Source organism: Ictidomys tridecemlineatus, chromosome 1 (genome assembly GCF_052094955.1).
Source record: "Ictidomys tridecemlineatus isolate mIctTri1 chromosome 1, mIctTri1.hap1, whole genome shotgun sequence".
NCBI classification, from domain to species: Eukaryota; Metazoa; Chordata; class Mammalia; order Rodentia; family Sciuridae; genus Ictidomys; species Ictidomys tridecemlineatus.
This window is the reverse complement of record NC_135477.1, coordinates 171622433-171645373: the sequence shown is the minus strand read 5'-3', so window position 1 is coordinate 171645373 and position 22941 is coordinate 171622433. Positions and strand designations below refer to the sequence as shown.

Below are 22941 nucleotides of genomic sequence, written 5' to 3'. Positions count from 1 at the left end.
GCAGGACCCTGCCTTGGGACAGGTTTTTCAAGGCCTGTCAGCACTGAAAGGACATTTAAGATCATCTCACTGATTAAAAGGCCATACAGCAAGATAAGGCAAAGGCAACTAGATCCAGCTGGCAGGTTCCCAAAACATTAAATAGAAAGATAAAGGAGGAGGGAGTGGGATTCTGAGATTAGCAGCTTCCATACAGCACAACAAGGTAGGTGCCTCATTAAAGCCCAGCCATGCAGGAGCAGAGAGCTCCCGGGTGAGAAGGAGCAGCACTGCAGGGTTCCTGACCACAGGTCCACCTGGTTTTTCTAAGGGTACTGTTTTTTTTGTTTGCTTTTATATTTTTTTTAATTATAGTCAACCCAATACCTTTATTTATATGTAGTGCTGAGGATCGAACCCAGTGCCTCACACATGCTAGGCAAGCGCTCCGCCACTGAGCCACAACCCCAGCCCGCTGTTTCTCATTTCTTTACTCCAACTGCCCTTCCTGACACCCACCACCATACATAGACACACTCTTGTCCAGGCTCTGGGACCCATCAAGTCTCCCTCCTCCTGACACCTTTTTCTGACTTCTCCTGTGTTACCATCTTGCTCCTATATAAAGGCCAGGGCCCCTCACTATGCCACACAACATTTGCTCCATAGTATCGCCCTCAAACAGCACCGTGCCCATAAGTCTCCTTCCGTCTGCCATGTGTGGTGGCATCTGGCCCATCTTCCCGGGCAATGACGTGTCTTTGGGCAGAGCAACATTCCCCAAAATTCCCTGTAGGTTGTACCCTGGAGCTGAGAGCTTTATACACAGTAGGTTATAATGACCCTGTCGTGACGTGTCATTACTGATTACACTGGAGATGTTCGGAGAGCCCTGCAGCAGGTAGTAGAAGCACTTCACCTGTGTAGGCCTCAGACGTGGGTGTTATCATCCCCTTTGCAGATAAGGAAACAGGGTAGCGGCTGTGGCTCTGATGGCACTCCAGGCTCTGCGTAGCACCCCTCACGCTGTGTGCAGTGTGTCCTTTTACATCGGGTGGTTGGTAGGGAACTCCTCAAGAACCAAGACAGACTCCTTGAATCGAGAAGCATTGGCTGAGAGAGGAGTGAGTGGGCAGACAGAAAGATGGGTAAATGGGTGGAGGGGTAGATGAGAGAAGAAGGGAGATCAAGACTCCCAGCCACACACTTTTGCTCACACAACTAAAAGGAACACACATCCTTCTCCCTGTGTCCAAACCCTCGGGAACCAGTCTTCACCAGGACACAAGTAACCCTCCGCATGCTCATCTCCTCCAGGAAAACAGACTTAAAGGTGATGGTGAAATCTAGGGATTGATGGTAGGGTACGTGAAGAGCGCATTCGAGAGGGACGAGCTGCAGACCCCCACACCTGTGTCCTGGGGCATGAGGATGGGCTCCTCCTCCCCAAGCCCTCCCATTTCCAGGAGTAGGTCAAGAGCTGATAGAATGGACCAACTTCCGGCCTAAATGCAGACTCTGCCTCACCTCTGGCTCCGTTTCTTCTCAGGTCACGGCCTCTGGAATCGGAACTTTAAGGAACACCCTCCCTTCGACGTGCCGGATGCCGACGGCCACTACCTTTCCCTGGCTCTGGGGGGTTTCTACATGTTCCTCACGATGATCATCCTGCTCCAGGTAGGCAGGCTCTCTAATCCCTACAACTTTGCAAAATAAAGAAAGGTCAGTGTTGGCCACAAGAGAAGTGACTGGACGGAGGTGAGGAGGTGGCTATTGCTTTCCTGTGAGGCTTTAAAAATATTGACTTTGAGGTCATTTCAGAGCAGCCCAGGCTTGTCGAGGGGACCTGGTCCCTCAAGATAACGGCTGTAGGGAAATGTTTATCAGGCTTTTCTATGAAGAGTAGGGTTACAACAGTGACCCCCACGCACCTGTCTCTTTGACATAAACAGAACAGACAAGACACTAATGACCTCAGCACAGAAGGAGAAAAAAGGAGTTCTGAGGGCCACCGGGAACTCCCCAGCCCCTGAGCATCGAGAGAGAAGGGAAATGGGAGTTGGTGCCTTCACATCTAAGAGATGGAGAAGGAAAAGGGGAAAATGGAAGAAAACAGAGAGAACCAACCAAATGTGAGGCATTTAGGGATAAAGAAATGAATTTTAAAAAGTCTTCATGCTCCATAAGAAAATGTGGTCAATGAAAAGATGAGAGAAGTTGTAGTAGTCTTTGGTGAGGTTGCACTAGGTTAGATTTCTTGTGCTTTATGAGGGTGTTTCGTGATCCTCTTATTGATGAGCCACTTCTTTTTTTTGCGGGTAGGGGTGTACCGGGGGTTGAATTCGGGGATACTTGACCACTGAGCCACATCCCCAGCCCTATTTTGTATTTAGAGACAAGGTCTCACTGAGTTGCTTAGCACCCCACTTTTTGCTAGGCTCGCTTTGAACTCACAATCCTCCTGTCTCGGCCTACTGAGTTGCTGGGATTACAGGCGTGTGTGCCACTGCACCAGGGCTGATGAACCACTTTTAATCCCTTGCTTATCAAGGAGAGTAATCCTTTTGAAAAGTCAATAAGCACACCTGTCCTCGGCAGAGTCTGATGGTAATTTCATATCTGCTCAAGGTGAAATCCAAAGTCCTTGAGCGCAGACAACAGGGCCAAGTGATCTGGACTGTGACTCCCTCCCTGACCCTGGCTCCTGCCTCTCTCTTCCTCATGCATGTGCAAGGCCAGCTCACTATTACCCATCAAACACCATCCAGCTCCCTCACCCAGACCTCTCCTCCCTCAGATAACCTCACAACTCACACCCTCCAAAGGTCATGGTCTGAGTCCCTCCCACCCACCCCTCTCTACCGTTTTCCTCTATTCTCCATCATAAGACCTATGGCCACCCAATATGACTTTATTAGTTTGTTTTCTGCCACTGAGATGTGAATTCTTTAAGAAATTTTGTTCAGATAACTCCCATTTCTAAGATATAGAACAGCATCCAATGCAAAGAAAGCCCTGGATGAATATTAGGTGTTGAATTAGTGGACAATAATCAGCGGTAGGTCTGAGTACCTATAGAAATGGGTGGTGGCCCTGCAGGATCTAGAGATCTAAGAGGGCTCAGGGGATGCTGGACAGAGGTACTAAGGCTTCCTTACTTGCTTCCTCTCGGTCATTCAAAACCAAAGGTGAGGGCCTGCCTTGTCCCAGGCACCCCAGGTTGAAGAAAACACCTCCTTCACAGATTCCCAAGAATCTTCCCAGGGGAGGCGTGAAGTCACTGACCTTTAATTTCTCAGACGAAGAACATCCTGTGAGCTGACCTCAGCTTTCCATCAAATGCCTTTGCTACCTACTCGTGGTGGGTCCGGAGGTGGGCTTATGACTCGGCGGGCATCCATCTCCCCTCAGGTGCTGATCCCGATCTCATTGTACGTGTCCATTGAGCTGGTAAAGCTGGGGCAAGTATTCTTCCTGCACAATGACCTTGACCTCTACGATGAGGAGACGGATCTGTCCATTCAGTGCCGAGCCCTGAACATCACCGAGGACCTGGGCCAGATCCAGTACATCTTCTCCGACAAGACGGGGACGCTGACCGAGAACAAGATGGTGTTCCGGCGCTGCTCCATCATGGGCAGAGAGTATTGTCACCAAGAAAATGGTACGAGGGCTGCCCAGGGCCTCCATCCCCCCTCTGATAGGAAACACTTCCTAAGTGAAGAGGACTAAAAAGACATGAGCTGGCTGTGGCTAGAGGCTGTGTGGCATTTGGACAGGTTGCCTCCTGTATCCTGTGGCCTTCCCTGTCACACCTCAGGGCTCTTCTTATTTCCTGTCAACTTTCATATGCTCACACAGGCTAAATGTGATCCCCATGTAGAAACCGTCCAGTGGATCTCTGTCTGGTGACAGTCATAACACAGCCTGTGTACGTCAGGAAGGGACTGGAGACATGTCTCAATGGATTGGCAGTTATGCAGGGAAGCTTTAGGAGTTTCTCGGGTCACTTTACCTGACAGGTCAGAACAGGTCTAGATCTAGGCACATGGTCATATTTGACATACCTAGAAAATTCCTTACATGCTAACTTATTTTGAAAAAAAAATCTCTTAGACTTTGAGGCAATGTTTTTGGTTAGGAGATAAGGACTGTAAGTGTTTTATCTTATCTGGGCTGAAAGTAGCCCATAAAACACTCTCAGCCACACTCCCACCCTGTCACCTACACACTTTCTAAGAAAAGACTATCAGGAGAGCTATGTTTGTTTTTTTGGTTGGGAGGCATGGAGAAAGAAAGGTGCTGCTACAGGCAGCCATGTCCCCATTCGATGGTGAGAGTTCATTATCTACATGGGAACTTCTGATCTCTTTTTACCAACTACTACTACTAACAAGTATGGATGGTTTGCTAATCACTTTCATACATTATGTCATCATCAAATCAACAATCCTATGAGTCAGGTACTTTTTGAAAACCACTGAGGAAATAGAAACACAGGTTAAGTCAAAGCTCGAAGACACATAACAGGAAGGTAATAGAGACAGAATTTGAATCTGTGGGAATCAACCGTATCGCTCTTTCTCTAGCATCAGTAGCCCAGTTACCAATTTTCCACAGCAGCCTCGACCCTGGTGGTAGTGCATCCTTACCTGGGAAGTCCAGCATCTGCCCAGCTGTGGCCCAGCCAAGGGATAACAAGACTCCTTTCTTGCAGCCAAGCGACTAGAGACCCCAAAGGAACTGGACTCGGACAGTGAAGAGTGGACCCAGTACCGATGCCTGTCCTTCCCAGCCAGATGGACCCAGGGCCCTGCAACAATGAGAAGCCAAGGTGGTGCCCAGCCTCTGAGGAGATGCCACAGTGCCCGGGTGCCCATCCAAGGCCACTCCCGACAAAGGTCTGTAGGACGCCGTGAGAGCTCACAGCCTCCTGTGGCCTTCAGCAGCTCCATAGTAAGTCCCTGTCTTTCCTCTTTGGATTACAAGTGCCCCATGTTAGGAGGGTGTGAGTGAAAGATAAATGACTGTGTAAACTCTGAAAAGCCCTAAAAATGGTGGCCCTGGCGTTGAATGGACTCCACACAGGTGCCCTGTCAGCATGCACAACTCCTGTTCATTTCAGAGGTGCAACACTTAGAAATCTAAACATGTAGATTCTGGCTTCTCTCTTAAAAATGAAATTGGAAAAATTCCCCACACTAGGCCAGAGTTTCCTCATGGCCATCACTGGCCTGAGTTAAGGCATCCTGTCACCTGGACTGGGCATGCCATCTTCAGTTCACTACAGCCCCTCGCTCTTCTGCTGATCCCCATCCCTGAGCTGAGAGCCAGCATTTGCTTCTTGTGCATCTTTTTCCAATTACACAATTAAGAAAAAAAAAAAGAAATAAGTGTGGTGTCCATGTTTCCATAAAGTAGAGAAATAAGAGGTAAACCTGGAAGGTCTCGTGTGTCTGAAGGAAAATGAGAGAGTATGTTTTTGGTAGAATATGTATGAACAGTTACAAACAAAGACTGTGTCAAAATTACCCAGCCTATTTCACCCTTAGGTTAACTCTGGCCCCTGTGGGCAAAGTTTGTGGTTTTGGTCCTGGGCTTTTTGCCTGTAGTCCCTTCACATCTGACCTATTAGAAGACCCTGTCTCTAAATAAAATCCAAAAAAAGGCTGGGGAAGGTGCCTCAGTGGTTAAGTGCCTCTGAGTTCAATCCCTGGTCCTCCCCCACCACCCCAAAAATTAAATCCTAAAAACAAATGCATCCCTAGAAGTCAGGGCAAGAACCAGGACCTTCTGAGTCTTGTCCTATCTCTTTTTGTACCTCCTTTTTCTCCAGGGAACATGAAAAACACATCTTCTGGAATCTTCTGCATTTGCAGAAAATGCCAGAGGAAACCCCAGATATCTTTAACAAGACACATACTCCAAATGGGCCCTAGAGTGCTCTCTTCCCATTATTAGAAAATGAGATTTTAAAGTGATGCTTTGGGCCAATGTCTTTTTTTCCCATGATACATCCACAAATGTGTGTGTGTGTCTGTGTGTGTGTATACACACACACACACACACACACACACATACATGTATAAACGTGTGTGTATATATATATATGTGTGTATATATATATATATATATATATATATATATATGAAATATCTTTGGCCAACATACATAACTATTATAAATGCCATATTTTTGACCTAACATATCAAAAGCATTTTCCATATTGCTATCTAGTTTTCATAACCCAGGACTCTGTATCCTAAAGAAATTGATAAGTCACTGCTCTAACTTTAGGTAAGTATTAAGTTGAAGAGGTTGTAAGAGTTAAAGTTGAGTTAACTCTCTTACATGATCACCATGTACTGAAAAGCAACATTAAAAGGTTAAAACGAGAAAGTGTGTTAAAACAAGTGGCCCTCATAAGCATACAAGAGAAGCAAAGTGAGCCCAAGATGCTTCACAGAGATTCTGTTCAGTTTTGTTTCCCTTTTGATCTTCCCAAGCAACGTAGCAACAGGACATGTGCATCGCAATCGTTCTTCTCTTGAATTTTGCCTCCTCTAAATGGAATGTTCTTCCCCAACTCTATATCTGAACATTACTTTTTAAATGAATTTAGTGAGTTGTCATCAGACATAGATTCTGTGTGTCTTTGGGCACCTTCCACTTAGATACCACAGGCATCTCATGCACAGGAGAATGACTATCTTCCTCCCCTGAGCAACTAAGAAGAAAAAGGAAGGTTTTGGTTTTGTTTTTTTTTTTCTTGGTGTGTGTATACAAATCAGTTCCCTTCTTGTTCAGCTCACAAATCACAGCAGCCCAAACCAGGCAGAATGAATTTGATGCAAATTCCATAGCTGATGGCCAACGGGAGGGACATCTTAACCCACCCACTATCTTTCCAGAACATGAACATAGTCATTCTGCCCTGGCCAGCACTTTTCAAAGCCAAGTTCTAAGTTCATTCAGAAGCAGTGAGGAAGTTGCTGCAAGAACTGAGGTGCAATTCTTGTTGCGTGGGCAGGTGGAGATGGTGACACGTTTGTACTTGTTATGAAGAGCAGAGAATACTGCTGCATAGTCAGGTTGAAAGTAGACTGGGGTTGATGGTAGAACAGCATCTATGGTTAGCTGTCCAGGAGGGTGCAGGCTGAGAGTCAGGAAATGTCGGTTCTGCTTTTAGCTCTACTCTGGCTTGCTGTACAACCATAAGCCGCATATTAAACCTCTTTCTATTCCAATTTTTTGTCACCCCAAAAATACTTAAAATTCTTTTAGGCTTTTCAAAGAATCAAACAATGTAATGTCTGTGCTAACCTGCAGGGTCCCCTCTAGTTAAGAAGCAGGCACATTTGGAGTTCAACACCCAGGTTTCCATCTCAGCTCCTGTATGAATTTGCTCTCCATCTCTGATCAACTTGCTAAATTGGAAGCTTCAATCTTCTCCTCATTAAAGTACAAACAGTTCTTCTGGCTCATGAGTTATTTTTAGGATTTAATTTTTTAGGGTGCGGGGAAGGACCAGGGATTGAACTCAGGGGCACTTAACCACTGAGCCACATCCACAACCCTTTTTTGGATTTTATTTAGAGACAGGGTCTCACTGACCTCCAGATCCTCATGACTCAGCCTCCCGAGCCACTGGGATTAAAGGCGTGTACCACCACACCCAGCAAATATTTAATTCTTAAGATCATATTTCCCTCACTACAGGGAATCGAACCCAGGGGCACTTTACCACTGAGCTACATCCCCAGTTCTTTTTCTTTTTTATTTTGAGACAGGGTCTTGTTTTGTTGCTTAGGTCCTCTCTAGGTTGCTAAGGCTGGCCTTAAACTTGCAATTCTCCTGCCTCAGCCTCCTGAGTCACTGAGATTATAGGCCTGCAGCATCACACCTGGTGAGATCCTATGTTTTAGACACAGGGATAACCAATAGATGATTTGTTGTCATTTATATTTTTTTTCTTTGTTGCATCATCTAGCCAACATTTTGAATACTCTTTCTACAGGGAAGCTGTCTGCTTTGGGCAAATATTTGCATATTTGACAGAGGGGAAATGTAGTTTTCATAAAGCACAGTGATTGAGCTCTCTCCCCTGAGATTCTGGTATATCTGGCCCAGAGTGGGGCAGGAACATTCATGTTCTCATTTCTGATGATTCTAGTGGGCACCCAAGAGTGAGGCCACTCTAAGGAGACCATTGCCCTACCAAGAAATAAGTCTTCATGCGGCTCCTTATTCAGGCCCCCTCATACAGCTTGGGAGGCCTTGGCAGAAGCAGGTGATTCATGCCTTTAAGGAGTCTCATGCTCACGTGTGAAATATCTCTGGCTGCAGTGGGATCGCTGACGTAGTTCTTAGAGACTTTTTTAGCAGCCTCCGGTGGCTCTCTGTGTGTCCACCCTGCCCATTTTTGGCAGGGCTCTGAGCCTGCTCCTTTCCCACCAGCCTTTGGTCCCTCGCTCCACCTGCCCATCTGGTATCCGGTCTGTTCTGATAATCTCTCTGAGCCACCTGTCCTTTACCCTCCTTTCGTGAGCTGAGTCAGAACTTGCACAGTCTTGGCTGTGTTTTCTGCCTCCTTCCCAAGAAGCCTGTTATTGGTTTTCCTGGTTCTTTACTATAAACCAAAGATAAAATGAGAGTCAACAATAACAACAACCATCAGAGGTGGGGTTTTTTCTTTTACTATAGAAAACAAGGAAGTATCTGTGATGATCTTCTAATTGCCTGCTATAAAATTCGTGACCGTAAGGTGGATAATATACTTAGGAAAATTGTAAGTTCTGGGCCAACATTTAATAGTCCTGGCAGATGGAAAAGGAAATGCCTTTTCTCTTGTTCCTGGCCTGTAAGCAGCCAAGTTTTCAGTAGAGTCCTGTTTAGAAAGGCCACTTGTACAATGTTTTCCCAACCAAAGAATGTCGTCCCATCAGGGCGTTTGCCTGGCTCACCGAGGCCCCTCCACACTCCAGTGCTGCTTCCTTCTGTGAGAATGCCCCCCACCCCTCCAGGAGAATGTGTTAGAGGGGGGAGAAGGTTCTCTGCCTCTTTTCCTTAATCTTGGCCCTCTCTCCTTTGGAGAAGATCCTGCAGCACCCCAGTCTGCTACAGATGGGAGGGGTGGCCCTCATGCCACACAACCTCTGCAGGGTTAGGGAAGAGTCTTCCAGGACTGATGTGGCCACACAGGGAAGGAACTGGTGAATCCCATCTCAGCTGTGCTTCCCTTGTCCCCCAGGGCCCCCCAAAAAGCCACCATAACACTGTTCACAAGAGGTGGGGTCTGGCAAGATCTGGAGAACCCCCTTCTTTCTTGGCCACTGAGATCTTCCTTGAGCTTATGTCCCATTTGGGAAAAGCTGACCCTAGCAACCTGTGGGCTGCTTAAGTAAACATGTACCAACATGGGGCTTTCCCATTGCCTTATCCAAACTAATGTCACCAAGGCCACAACCCCTGCCAGGACAAAAATATCACTTCCCCGAACAAGATTTTAGCCTCCAGCTCCCCAGCAACAAAGCAAGTCTATGTCTGTGACATTAATATAACCATAGGGTTATGTATTAAAAGGGAATTGGGGCTGGTGGTGTAGCTCAGTGGTAGAGTACTTGCATACCATGCCCAAGGCCCCAGTCACTATCAAAAGGGGGGTGCAATCAAAGTCCCAATGGGAGTAAGTCAGTGTGCCTCCCTCCTCTGTCCCCACCATTCCCAAGACAATCATCATTAGTTTCCTGTGTGTCCTTCCCAAAGAAGTATTCTGTACAGAAGAGAGCATAATTGCTGAATTGGGAAGCATGTGTGTTTTATTTTAATTTTCCCCAAGTTGTACCAGTTGAGACACTCACCACCAACAAATAGAAGGGTCTCCTGATTCCCACATCTGCCAAGTCTATGCATGGTGAGTGTCTAAATTTCCTTTGAATAGATTTTCATTTATTTGATCAGTCAGCCAACAGACACTCAGTAAGTATATTTCCCTCTGTGGCAAATACTGTGCTAAACACTGGAGATATAAGGACTAATGGGGAATCACCCCTGATTTCAGGAGCTTTTAAACCAATGAGGAAGCAGGAAGAATAGCAGAGATGAAAGGATGATGCTGTCGTGCAGACACAATGGGTGCTGGGTGCCGGTGTGCTGTGAGAACTCAGGCACAGCTGCATCCTACTGGGAGTGTCAGGGAGGCTTAAGGAAAGCTTAGCACCTGAGCTGAATTTTGAGACAAGAATTAAAGTTAACTAGAGGAACGAGAAGGACTTTTAATGAGGAGGGAGTAAGGAATGTGGGGTGTTGTCCGAGAGACCATTGGGGCCAGCAAGAGAGAATGGGGGCTCTTTGAAAGGAAAGGTACAAGTGAAGGAGAATCAAAGGAGGAGGTGGGGACATAGGTACAACCATGCCACAGAGGGTTTCCTTCCAGAGCTAAGTGCCAGGCGTCCTGCTTATTTCCATCACTAGCTCAGAGGATTCCTTTAGCATCAGGCTGCTGCATCCAGTTTGTATCCAGTACCAATCTGAACTTGGGTGCTTTTTCATGAAAACAGAGAGGAGATCAGCAGAATGGAGCTTGGCCTCCTTTTCTCAGCCTTCAACTTGGCAACACATCCCAGTCAGAAAGGAAGTGGAACCAGTAGTATTCCACTTCCTACTCAAACTGTGGTCCCTGGAGTAGCAGCTATGCTGGAGCATGTTAGAAACACTCCAGATCCACTGAATTAAAATCCTGCATTTTAATAAGATCCCAGTTGATTGTGGGAGAAGGGCCAGCATAGTATGGAAGGGTCCAGGCTTTGGCATAAGGTGGAACTAGATTCAAGGTCCAGCAAATTATTTTGCAACCTTGGACAAATTATTTGACTGCAGTGAACCTTTTTTGCCTCCTAATGAAAACGAAAGATTGGTAGTAGCCATATCAGCACTGCTACGATGATTAGATGATGCATAAGAAAGTGTTTAGCAAAGGGCCTGACTTCACTCTACATTCTCAAATAAAAGCAATTTGATGATAATAGGACCTGGAGGGTGAGCTTTGAGAACACCTTCCTCAAGGAGGGTTGGTATGAGTTTAAGGTGTCCTGTAATAGAAATCCAACCAATTGAGGACCTGGTGTCCATAAAGTTCTAAGTTGAATATCTAGTGACCTCCCATGAATTTATATTTCTTTTCCTTCAGAGAAATGGACTGGTCAAAGAGCTAGTGGTGGGCAGAGACACTGCTTTTATCTAAGTGCTCCAGGGGCCGAGTTCCTAATGTTAATGGACCAGAAGGAACCATGAAGAACCTGGCTCTGCAGAGGAAGGTCTGTGGTGACTGGATAAGATCGACTAATGTCCACTCCTGGCACCTACGGGCTGGGCCTGCTGCCAGTGCAGGACCTTTGCAGAGGAGCCTTTTTTAAAAATGCATTTTTATGTGATTGGGTGGAAAAAAAATGTTTTAACAAAAAGATGAAAAGCGTTAATCAGTGGTGAGGTATAGTGTATTCAGAAAGGAGTCGATCAACAAACATTTTTGAGGCAGTAAGGTTAAACCCAGAGGTGCTTAACCACTAAGTAACATCCCCAGCACTTTTTATGTGTTTTACTTAGAAACAGGATCTTGCTAAGTTATGCAGAGCCTCACTGAGTTGCTGAAACTGGCTTTGAACTCGCAATCTCCTGCCTCAACCTCTCAAGCCACTGAGATTACAGGCCACAGCACCTGGCTCAACAAACATTTTGAGTGCCTGCAATCTGCCAGGTACTGAGGACCCATCCAGAGACAGTCTTGGCTCTCATGACACTGAGAGTAAATGTACATGAAGTAAATAACAGTCATTTTACGTGTCCCAGTTGGAAATAGGCAGTTTGGAGCAAAGCAGTACATTATAAGGGGCTGAGGTCCCGTGAGTAAAACCTGTCTTAGCTCTGACCCTAAGTCAATGCATGATCTTGAACCATTCATTTCCCTTCTCTTTTGTACTCAGTTTCATCATCAAGAAAATAGAGGGTCTAGCTTTGAGGGCCCCCAAGTTTGTTCCCCACTTCTGGGTATCTGTGGTCAGGCTTGTTGGTGCCTGGTCTGGAGTTGGAGAGAAGAAATTTTAGAGTCAGGCCATCTGGAATGAGCTGAAGGAATCCCTCCCACTTACTGTGTGACTTTTGATAAGGTACTTTACTTCTCTAGGCATCAATTTCCTCATCTGAAATATAGAGGTAAATGGGGGACTGGCGCTCAGCTGCTGCTCAGGGATGCAATGAGGTAAGGGCACACTTGGAACATAAGAAATGCTGTGTGGACAGGAGCTCTCACTCTTATCACGAGAAATGGGCTGACAGTGTTTTCGGGGAGTTGGTGAAATGGTGAGAGGTATTGGAGGCATCCAGGAATCTGGCTAAAGGAGTTTGCTGAGAAGCAAACACTGGCAAGCTACTATACCCAGACCACAGGATGGGGAAGCCCTGTACTAGCTGAGATCCAGGGATCCCAGCTCTGATTCAAGCTTTACACTGCCTCACTGAGTGACATTGGGGAAGTCAGCCCATCTCTTTGGATTTCAATCAAGTTGAGGTTAGCTTGATCTCAGCCTTAAACTGCAACAACCTGGTGAGGTCAAGTGAATGGCATGGATGAGGAAGGCAGGAAAGGCTTTGGGAACATGAGCTCCTGTTATGAAGGCTGTGCTCAAAGCCAGAGAGGGTGGATAATGCACATGCCCTTGGCAAGTCTTCTGAAAATAGTGTGGATGGCTTACCCTGGCTTAGGGGGTGATGGACGGAAACACAGATTTGATATAGTTTTACTAGTATTCTTCTTTTGGGTAAGTTGGCTTTTTCTGGATATCAACTTATGCTATGAATAAATTGGGGTGCATACCCAAATGGGAGAGGATACTTGAAGAGTGTGCTGTATTCCTGTAGCGTGTGCATGCCAGTTTCCTTCCTATGGCTCTCACCTGCACCAACAGCCCCAGGAAGGACAGAATAGAATTTCAGGAATCACTGCATTTGGTAGTTAGAGAAGACATCTGAGGACTCTTTACCCACTAGAATTTTTTTTTTTAATTCACATTTGGGTTTTTATTTGTAAAGCTCATTGAACCTCAGTCTTCCTCCTGCACTCGTCAGTCAAGATTCTCTCCGTCTGTTCTTTTTAACCACTGATCCTTCTAAACTATAATTTAGTTATAAACTCTGAACACAGAGAGAAATGGCTTTATGTGTAAATGTCTTTGTAGAGTGAATTTGTTGTATCAAACTACTCAGAACTGGTTGGTGGTTGAGCTTCTGCTTCAAAGAAACCTGTAGTTAAAAGTTCTAGAAGATACAACCACATAGAAAACTCAATCTCTTCTTTGAGGCCCTTGCCTAACTTCTAGAGAGTCAATAGGGACAGAAAAAAGTGAATTTAAAATGGATCAGGTCAAGATGGCAGCATGGAAGTAAGCAAAGCTAGACATTCCTCCCCCGCCCCCAATCACCACCCAGTGAAGCTGTCCTGGCATCAATTCCTGAGGGAAAGGGAGGGTAGAGATAGAGGGAGATGGATGAACTGTCAATAAAACCAGATATAGGTCAATATGTAATGAATACCAAAGGGATGGTATTAAGTGGCAACTTCTATAAAGATGTTAAAAATGGGAACCCATGAGTCAGATCCAGCCCAGAGACTAAAAAGAAAAAAAAAAAAAAGAGGTCACTTATCTCTGCTTTATCCTGAAAAGTCAGGCTATTTGGCAAAGTGGATCAGCATGGGAGCATTGCACCAGGAAAAGAAGCCCACCACTCTTCAGATAGGGTCTGACTTACCAGTTCTGTATTTCTCACCATCCTGAAATACCCTCATCTGTATCTTGGTCCATCCACGCATGTTACATGTGAACATTTCAAGAACTCATTATTGCAGTTCAAAAGGAAGAGAATTCATTGAAAGCTGGATAAAATCTCACGGGCAGGTGTGACTTCTGGTTATTTGAAATCTAGGTAGGACTTTGCTGGATAGGAGAGGATTTTTCAAAGTGTTATCAGAAACACAGAAGGAAGAGGGCACACATCTCGAATGCAGCAAACAGACCACCAGGCTGAGCTGAGGGTCCACATTGAGAAAAAGTGGGAGTAAAAAGTGGAAATCCAAACTGCAAAACACTCTAGATGCCATATGAATCGATCGTGCTAACAGTGGAGGTCTGAGGTTTTTCGAGTGCCATGAGGAAAATGGAGTTTTAGGGACTGAAAAAAAAAATCATACACGTGAAGGGTCAAAAAGAAAAGAAATGAGAGGCGACAACCTGGGTTTAGAGGATGGTATGGAAATCCAAGATGGAGGGCCGGAGGGTCTGGGCATGGTGAGAAACATCAGGAATGGTGAACAAATGGAGAGACATAGGGGGGAAGAGGGGGGAAGAACTTCCAAGACCTGGTAGCTGGAAGCTATGGGGAGTTGATAGACAGGGAGTAATCCAATAAAAATCAGCAATGATCAGACCAGATGCAAGACTGCTGTGAAGACTGTATTGCCCTTTCCTCCAGGCAGGCCAAAAACCTGATGTATCTGTATATTCCTTCCCAAAGACTCACTCAAGCCTGTCTCTTCCAGGAAAAAGATGTGACTCCAGATAAAAACCTACTGACCAAGGTCCAAGATGCTGCCCTGTGGCTGGAGACCTTATCGGATGCCAGACCACCCAAGTCGTCTCACTCCACCACGTCCTCCATCGCTGACTTCTTCCTTGCCCTAACCATCTGCAACTCTGTCATGGTTTCCACAACCACAGAACCCAGACAGAGGGTAAGGACCAAGGATGGAGGTGGGGGCGGGGGGGGGGGGCGAGGAAGGTAGAAGGTAAGGGAGAAGAGGGTGGGAGAGAAGCAAGGGAGAAACCCTGATCAGAGAGACACTTGGGTCCTAGCCAAGTGTTACCATTTCGTCACTGTGTGAGACTTTGAACCAATATCTTATCTTTTCTAGGTCCTCATTTGAAACAAAATGGAAAAGTTATATAGGAACACGCTCTCTCTGCAACTTTCAATTTCTTTTATTATCTGCCCGCAAGATAAATATTAAGAGTTAGTGGTTACTGAACGCTTGGCTCTGTGCCAGCCCCATACTAAACACTTGGCCTGCATTATCATTTAGCTATCACAACTCCAAAGCACTATGGGCTTAACAAGTGAAGCAATGGTCGGTCTAAGAATGTCAGTAACTTAACAAAGGGAGTTGAGTTAATATATAGCAGAATCATAATGATCACTAATACCATGTTACGCTGGTCCCTGCTTTTAAGTAGGGATTAAAATATACTAAGTATTCTTATCATGGAAATATGCAGACAGTGGTCACTTATGTCAAGTTTTACTTTGAAATTTACCAAAGTGGATTCGTCTTCAATTATCCACAAACTCTTCACCACACTCCCTGCTGGGGAATTGTGATGAGAATAACTAGGCGATATAATGTGCAGTTACAAAATAAAGAGGAGGGAATTCACTCAAGCACCAAACCACAACCTTCCTTTAAGATGCCCAGATGCCCAACTACCCTGAGAAGTCGCTTTGGCCCCCAGAAAAATCACCACATGATCAAAAGTTTTCAGGGAGATTTGGGAGTCAAAAAACATTATCTGAGAAATTATTTTGAGAAGGGAGGAAGTGCCTACCATTTTGGAAGAGACAGCATCCAACTCTCAGTTTTCAAATTCATAGGGGGGACTCAAGCTGGCAGAGACCTCAAGAGCCCAATCTCTGGAGTCAGGCAGTCCTAGGTCACGAGTCCCAGCTCTGCCAGCAACACGCTGGTTGATCTCGGCTAGTTTATCTAACCCCTTGGTGCCTGGGCTTCCTCATCCATAAACCAAAATATTGATAGTGCCTGAATTTCATCTCCTCATCTCTTTCTTATGTCCATGATCAAAGAGGAATGACAAAGGGAAATGGGCACTCTCACCCCATAGACTGTCAGGCCTGGAAGGAAATATTTGAGTTCTCCCATTTTGTGAGTGGGTAAGATGAGGCCCAGAGAGGAGAGGAAACTTGCCCTTGATCTCAGCAGGCCCAGATAGTCCTCTTAATGCAAAATTGTCTTTCTGTTCCGCATGAAATAGCTTGGTAGTGTTCTCAAAATGTAATGCTCGACTTTCCTCCTGACCACAGGTCACCATCCCACCCTCCAGCAAGGCTCTTGGGATGTCCCTGGAGAAGATCCAACAGCTCTTCCAGAGGTTGAAGCTAATGAGCCTCAGCCAGTCATTCTCATCCACTGCGCCCTCTGACACAGACCTGGGGGAGAGTTTCGGGGCTAACATGCCCCCCACAGACTCAGACGAGAAAGACGATGCCTCCGTGTGCAGTGGAGACTGCTCCACGGATGGCGGCTACAGGAGCAGCACGTGGGACCAGGGTGACATCCTGGGATCCGAGTCAGGGGCATCCTTGGAGGAGGTACCAGGGGCCCCAGCTCTCAGCCTGACCAGCCCCGAGTTCTGTTACGAGGCCGAGAGTCCCGACGAGGCAGCCCTGGTGCATGCTGCTCATGCCTATAGCTTCACGCTGGTGTCCCGGACACCTGAGCAGGTGACTGTGCGTCTGCCCCAGGGCACCTGCCTCACCTTTGACCTCCTCTTCACCCTGGGCTTTGACTCTGTCAGGAAGAGAATGTCTGTGGTTGTGAGGCACCCGCTGACCGGTGAGATCATCGTCTACACCAAGGGAGCAGACTCAGTTATCATGGACCTGCTGGAAGACCCAGCCCACGGTGAGTCACACCTTCTAGGGCTCCAGGGACAGAGAGCTCTGAGGTTTGATGGGCAGTGTCCGATGGCAGTGAGCTCAAGTTGTAGTGTCACCTTGTCCAGCAGGCCTCAACTAGAATACAGGCCCACAAGATGTTCTCAAAGCAAGGTCCTTGACACACTGTATTTTACATCACTGTGACCTGGAGAATCATTGCTCATTGGTGTATTAAAGACTCTCTACAGTCTCGTAATAGAGAAGGCTCTTTAACTCGTCTAGTTTTCCAAACTCATTCACACATGGATTATCCACAGGCAATTTTTTTTTTGTTACATCAGAATATCCATTAACAAACCTAGAACACAATGGGCTCCTCACCCTTCCCTTTGGAGAGCCTCCAACTCAACCCAGGGAGAGAAGTGACTTGGAGAGATTATAGGGTTAGCTAATGTTAAATCCAGGGTCCTGGATCCCAGTGTATGTTCTTTTCATCTTCCAGAACCCTGCACTGGGCTCAGTTCACTATGGGAAGCCTCAAGGGTCCCTCCTTATCATCCTTTTCCCCCAGCCTCTCCCAGATGGATTTTCATAAACTTGTGCTGAGCCAGAAAAATGTTCCAAAGTCCCTACATATCAGTGTCCAAATTTGGAGCAGCATGAATTAGTGTGCAGCCACTTCCTGATTGCTAACAAGGAGAAGACAGTTATGGGCCATGATTCTCCCAGGATAGTAGATTCCAGCCAAGTTTCAGAATTGCCCAGGCAGCCCTGCGCCTCCTGCATTATCAGCTGTGGACCACAGCCAAGAGGTTCGTGGGGATTGATTAGTGTTTAGAATGGGAAGGGAGCTAATTAGTTCTCTTCATCTCCAGACTCTGGCAGACAAGCAAATTCAGTGCTTCTGAATTGAAGAAGGCACAGTCCTCTATCTCTGGGTGACAGCCATCCAAGTTACCTTGGAGATGTTTATTTGTTCCTCACCTGCTTGCAAAGTGAATTAGAGATGCTTCCAATGAACAACAATGTTACTGTAAGAAATGAGAAGAAAACTTTGAAAGGGGGAAAATATTAATAGATTTCTAACCCCGTTTTTAATATACTTCCAGTGTTTGAACATTCAGTTTGACTATGAGGTTCCTGGCAGCCTCAGCAAAAAGGTAAACTCAAAGTCTCATGAATGGAAGACAAAGGTTTAATCTCAAGCACTGGTGTCTTTCAAAATAAAATATTGTAAGGCAATGCCCAAATGAGATGTGCTTCAGGCACCTGGGCAATGAGAAAATAATAGTTGGAAGGATTTTTATAGCATCAAAAAACAGCCTCAAAGTGATATTATGAGAAAACCAGAGCTTTGTTGGGCTTTATGCTTGTGCCACTATTAAGAATTGTATTTTTAATTTTGCATTGTCTGTAGGGTTAATGAGATGCACATATTCTGTTCACTACTTAGGACCTCTAGAGCTCTCAATCCAGCCCTGCTAAAGGCAGATTCTGAAGTCTTTTCCAAGCTTAGCTTCACAGAGTGCGGCAAATGATTGATTAGTGATAATTAGACCAAGGAAGTGGTGAGGACTGGGATCCTACCCCACACCAGCCAACCCAGGCTTGAAAGCTTTGCATTTTATGATTAAAGTATTAGGATTTCAAGAGAAAAAGACAAATGACTTCTGAAAGAAATTTATTATGTAGAACTTCACAGAGGAGACTTTGAACAACCCACCAAAATATTTTTTCAGACTAGATTTACAGGAAATGCAAAAAAAAAAATGTTTTTTGTAAGATCATCTCCTATATAGAAATCAAGCCTAATTGAACAAGAACTCTTGTGGTGATGGATTTAACTCATGAGATGCAGGTTCTAGTTGTTTTGAGACCTAACACAACACAGGAACAAAGCAGATGACAAGATTGTGGATAGAGAACAAAGTCAGGACCACCTTAGGTGTAAACAAGGATTTAGACTTCTGGTCCCACTTCACGGCTTCCACAGGACCTAGAAATCTCCCTTAAGTTCCAGGTGATTTTCATGCTAATGGATGTTTGAGAACAATACCGTAAGGACCCGCTTTCCTTAAATAACACTTTTTCTAGCTAGGCTTTCGATGAGATGTAGAGAACTGACAATTTAAGGACTCTTGGAGTTATCTTCCAGGGCAACCTGACAGCCAGGAGAGTTCTACTAGATGTTCCTAGGGAGTGCTATTGCTGGAATGTCTCTGCTGAGGAGATCCCAGGGGATGGGATTCTTAAGCATTTTTGTGCATGGTCTTATGGGAAATGATGACTATTTGACAGTGCCTGACCTTGATGTGGAAAAGAAGCTGAAGAAGATCCACGCCCGGACCCAAAAACATCTAGACTTGTATGCAAGAGATGGTTTACGTACCCTGTGCATCGCCAAGAAGGTGAGAGCACATTCCTCCAGGCATGCTTTGAGTATCATCAGGTAGCTCAATGGCCTTAGTCCTGCTTTGGTCTCTTTATAAAAGATGCTTAGTGTTGTGGGTTTTTTTGCATTTTTTTTTGTCACAAAAATCCATGACTTTGCAGAAATTGGAGCAGCAAGATCCCGTATCAGTGTGGTTTTCCTCATTCTCTGCTCTTCATTGTACGCGTAAGGAGTAACCTATAACTCGATGTTAAAATTTTGCATTATTTGCCTGGATTTAAATTGTGAGGACGTTTGTGTGTTCACATAGAGTCTAAATGTTTGGCTTCTCTTGAAAATTTAGAGGATCTGGGTCTCTATTGAATGTCAGCTAAAAAAAGCGTGTAGCAGGTGATTCCCATGATGAGGGACATAGGGACACATTCAGCAATGTTCTGCTGAATTACCCTGGGCCTAGTAATTGTTATGTAGATTACACACCCCATGCTCCACAGATCTTTGTGGCCCATGTAGGAGCAAGAGGGATGCAAATTGCAAGGGGGGGGGGCATCTGGCAGGTAGGAGTGCCATGATGGGCATGCATTGCTAGGTGGTGGCTTCTCCCTAAATCCCCAGGGCTCCTCATTTCTTTTATTATGCTTAGTGCAACATAGAGATCAAAAATTCTTGCTTCAAAGCCAGACCTCCCTGTGTGCAAGTCCCAGTCTCCACTTGGATATATAACCTTGAACATGTTTCCTTGCCTGAGATGGTGTTTTGTTTTGGAGCAAAATGTTGCAAATGCTGTCTATCTTATTTGGTTAACTAAGGCTAATGCACATATAGTGCCAGGGACAGTAATAAGTGCTTATTACTCTGAATTAGGATTATACCCTTACCACCTTCTAAAGGTATTTGTGCATATTTTGTTCCCGCTAATAGACTGTGCATTCCTCAAAATCAAAAGGCCTACCTGGGTCTTGTGGGTTTGTGCTATAATGTTCCACACAGGGACTGGGAATATTTGGTGCATGGGCAAAAGAATCCTTAATCTATATAAGAGAATGCATATCACATAAAAAGTAGGGTCAACAAGTGCTAATGGACTCTGAGGGAAGAAGAAATGCACCTGTGTGTAGGACAGCAGGCCTAGCAGAGTGGTCCCTAGACTGTGTAAAATAAGGCTGTCCTCTTCTCTCCAGCCTTGTTTTTGGTCCCTTGCAACTTTACTTTTCATCCTTCCACCAACAGATATACTCAAGGCCAAGTTCGTTCCTATTACCCAGGCTTTGCAATTTCCCAGGGCTGACCCTTTCTCATCATTGGATCTTAGCTTGCCTGCCACTTGTAGAATAGACCTGAACAGCCCTCTATCCCAGTTTTCCCTCTTACCCCATCACACTCCATGATATCATCCTTTTCACTGTCTGCATAGTACTCCTGAAAGGAATCTTTTAATTTACCTATCTAATGTCTCTTATCTTCCACCAGCACATTAGCCCAGTTCTAGGACCTTGTCTGCCTGATCATCTCCAGTGCCCTGAGCAGGCTGGGGACTCCAAAGATGTTTGGTGGTATAAGAACATACAGATCAATCTTTCATTGACTGAAGAGAGCGCCCCTTCTGATGATGTCATGCAGCTCAAACAGGCCTTGCAGATGTGAGAGGAGGGATTCTACTTGCTGACCCACCCACAGTTATTAACAAACCTCTTTCTGTCCTGAAGGTAGTGAGTGAAGAAGACTTCAGGAGATGGGCCAGTTTCCGGCGTGAGGCCGAGGCATCCCTTGACAACAGAGATGAGCTTCTAATGGAGACAGCACAGCGTCTGGAGAATCAACTCACCTTACTGGGTAGCTAAAAATAAGTTATCATTATACAAAAAAAAAAAAAAAAAAAAAGGAATTCCCTAAGTTGGAAGGGAGTTCTTGGCCCTGATTCTGATGCCACTATGGAGTTGTCTCAATTAGCAGCCTTCCCTGGGTACCCTTCCAGGGATTTGGCATAAATGGGCCATGTCATTACCCAACCCAAGGTTCCTGAGGAGGCCTGGGAGTATTCCTACACACTCTGCTGGAAGAAGCCTGTGAGTTTGGCTCTTTCTAAAAGAGCACATTTTTCTGTCCATTCAAAGGTTGGGCAACATGCTAGGCTTTGGGGCTACAACAGAAAGCAAGAGCCACAACTCTGCCCTTATCCTGATACTGAATCCTTAGGCAAGTAACTTCCTCACTCTGAACAAATGATAACAGCTGGGCTGGAAGAGGTACCAGATGAGATAGAAGTACAGGTAGGAGGTACTAACCTGACCCCTGGGCCAAGGAGGGCCTAGGAAGACCATTAACTGAAAGGACCCAAATGAAGGCCCAGATATGAGATTCTCTGTGGCTGGACCAAAATGCGGGGGAAGAATTGATGAGAGGTAAGAGAGAGCTGTGGGTTCCATGCTGTGAAGGATTAGATGAATCAGATGCTAAATGTTTGGAGGGAGAAAGGCTTGGATTACAAAAGTTGCCCTGACTACTGATATATGGAAGGTAGATTTGATATACTGGGGGAAGATAAGAAGCCCCAAGACTAATTAAAAGATAGGTTGCCTTCCTACTGTAAGAAAAGCATTGCAAAAGAGGTGGCTTTATTAATCAGACCTTGGGAACAAGGTCTTGCCAAGGCAATGTCTGACAGCATACACTGACAGGGAAGTAATGGTGACCAGAGGATGGGGGCCAAGTTCAAGCCCTGTCATGACCTTGCTGTATGCCCAGTGACACATCCCTGCACCTTAGCTTCTCTAGACAAATATCTCTTGAGTACCCAGCCAAGCATAGCAACTTTGGTTTTTTTCCTTGAGCTCTAAGAATATGTACCTTTTCATATAAAAGGTAGCAACAAGATTTACTTGAACAGCCAGCAAGCAAGGGGAGAGAACTGTTCCCTACCTCTTTGGGTCTTTAGTTTCTTGTATCTTGGCCACAGAAGCCTTTGCTTGCTGCCTTATAAGGTTCTTCTAAGCGGAACCAGAGCCACTTAGTAGTAGCCAGAAACTTATCAACTATAAAAGGTGACTGAAGTTGCCCCTCCAAGAGGCCTCTCTGGTTTCTGGGTAGCACTATGGCCCCAGGTGGCGAGAAGCGTCTGTCAGCTTGGTCTGCCAAATGAGAGCTTGTCAGAACCCACTGGCCTCCTTCCCATTTCATTTTCCCTTTTGTGTTTTTCTTCCTCTCCATCATATAAGTCATCTTCAGAAGCTCACCTGCAGACTCACCCTGGGAGGGAAAGATGAGGCTCATGCTGTCACTTTTCAACCTGAAACACAAAACAGGCACATTTAGGGACAGAGAGGTTCCTTTTCTCCCCTCAAGATAGCTTGGAAAGTGGAGGACTGGGCTGAGGAGGGATTTCTTCTTGCCACCAAGAAACTGGCATGCCACTAAGAAGCTGCCTTGTCTGCACACTGGGTCCCCTAATATGAAATGATCTCTTCAATATGCATCCAATGTAACTGCTTTGCCAGCCTATTATCACTCTGGATTATTAAAAGAAACAAAATGCCTTGCTTCTGCCCAGAGCGAGATGGGTAGCCATTAGTCTGTGGCCTGAAATGAATCTCAATTTAAATGCAGATTTATTTTTGCTTCATCACTTAGCAACTATTCAATATTTGGATATATATTCATCGGGATTGATGCAAAGCTTGAGATCCTTCAAAAACTGTGAAATCTGCCTGTATGTTATAAAAAATATCTGTTAATTCCAGCATGATCAGTTACAAAGAGTTCAGTGTCTCTACTTCTCCCCATTCTTTGTGACAGTTTGGATCACCAAAACCTCTCCCCTGCACTCAGCTCAACTGCCTAAGTAACTGCTAGCC

General features: G+C 45.5%; 1 protein-coding gene across 4 annotated transcripts in view; it reads left to right on the top strand.

Moving 5' to 3' along the window:
* Atp10b (ATPase phospholipid transporting 10B (putative)) overlaps positions 1 to 22941 on the top strand; it is a 335243-nt gene that overhangs the window by 266905 nt on the left and 45397 nt on the right. For all 4 annotated transcript variants that reach the window (XM_078052000.1, XM_078052012.1, XM_078052023.1 and 1 more), the window contains 7 exons: positions 1529 to 1656; positions 3391 to 3643; positions 4697 to 4935; positions 14570 to 14761; positions 16123 to 16723; positions 18997 to 19106; positions 20797 to 20923. In XM_078052000.1, the coding sequence (XP_077908126.1) occupies positions 1529 to 1656; positions 3391 to 3643; positions 4697 to 4935; positions 14570 to 14761; positions 16123 to 16723; positions 18997 to 19106; positions 20797 to 20923 (1650 nt within the window). The remainder of the gene's footprint in view (positions 1 to 1528; positions 1657 to 3390; positions 3644 to 4696; positions 4936 to 14569; positions 14762 to 16122; positions 16724 to 18996; positions 19107 to 20796; positions 20924 to 22941) is intronic.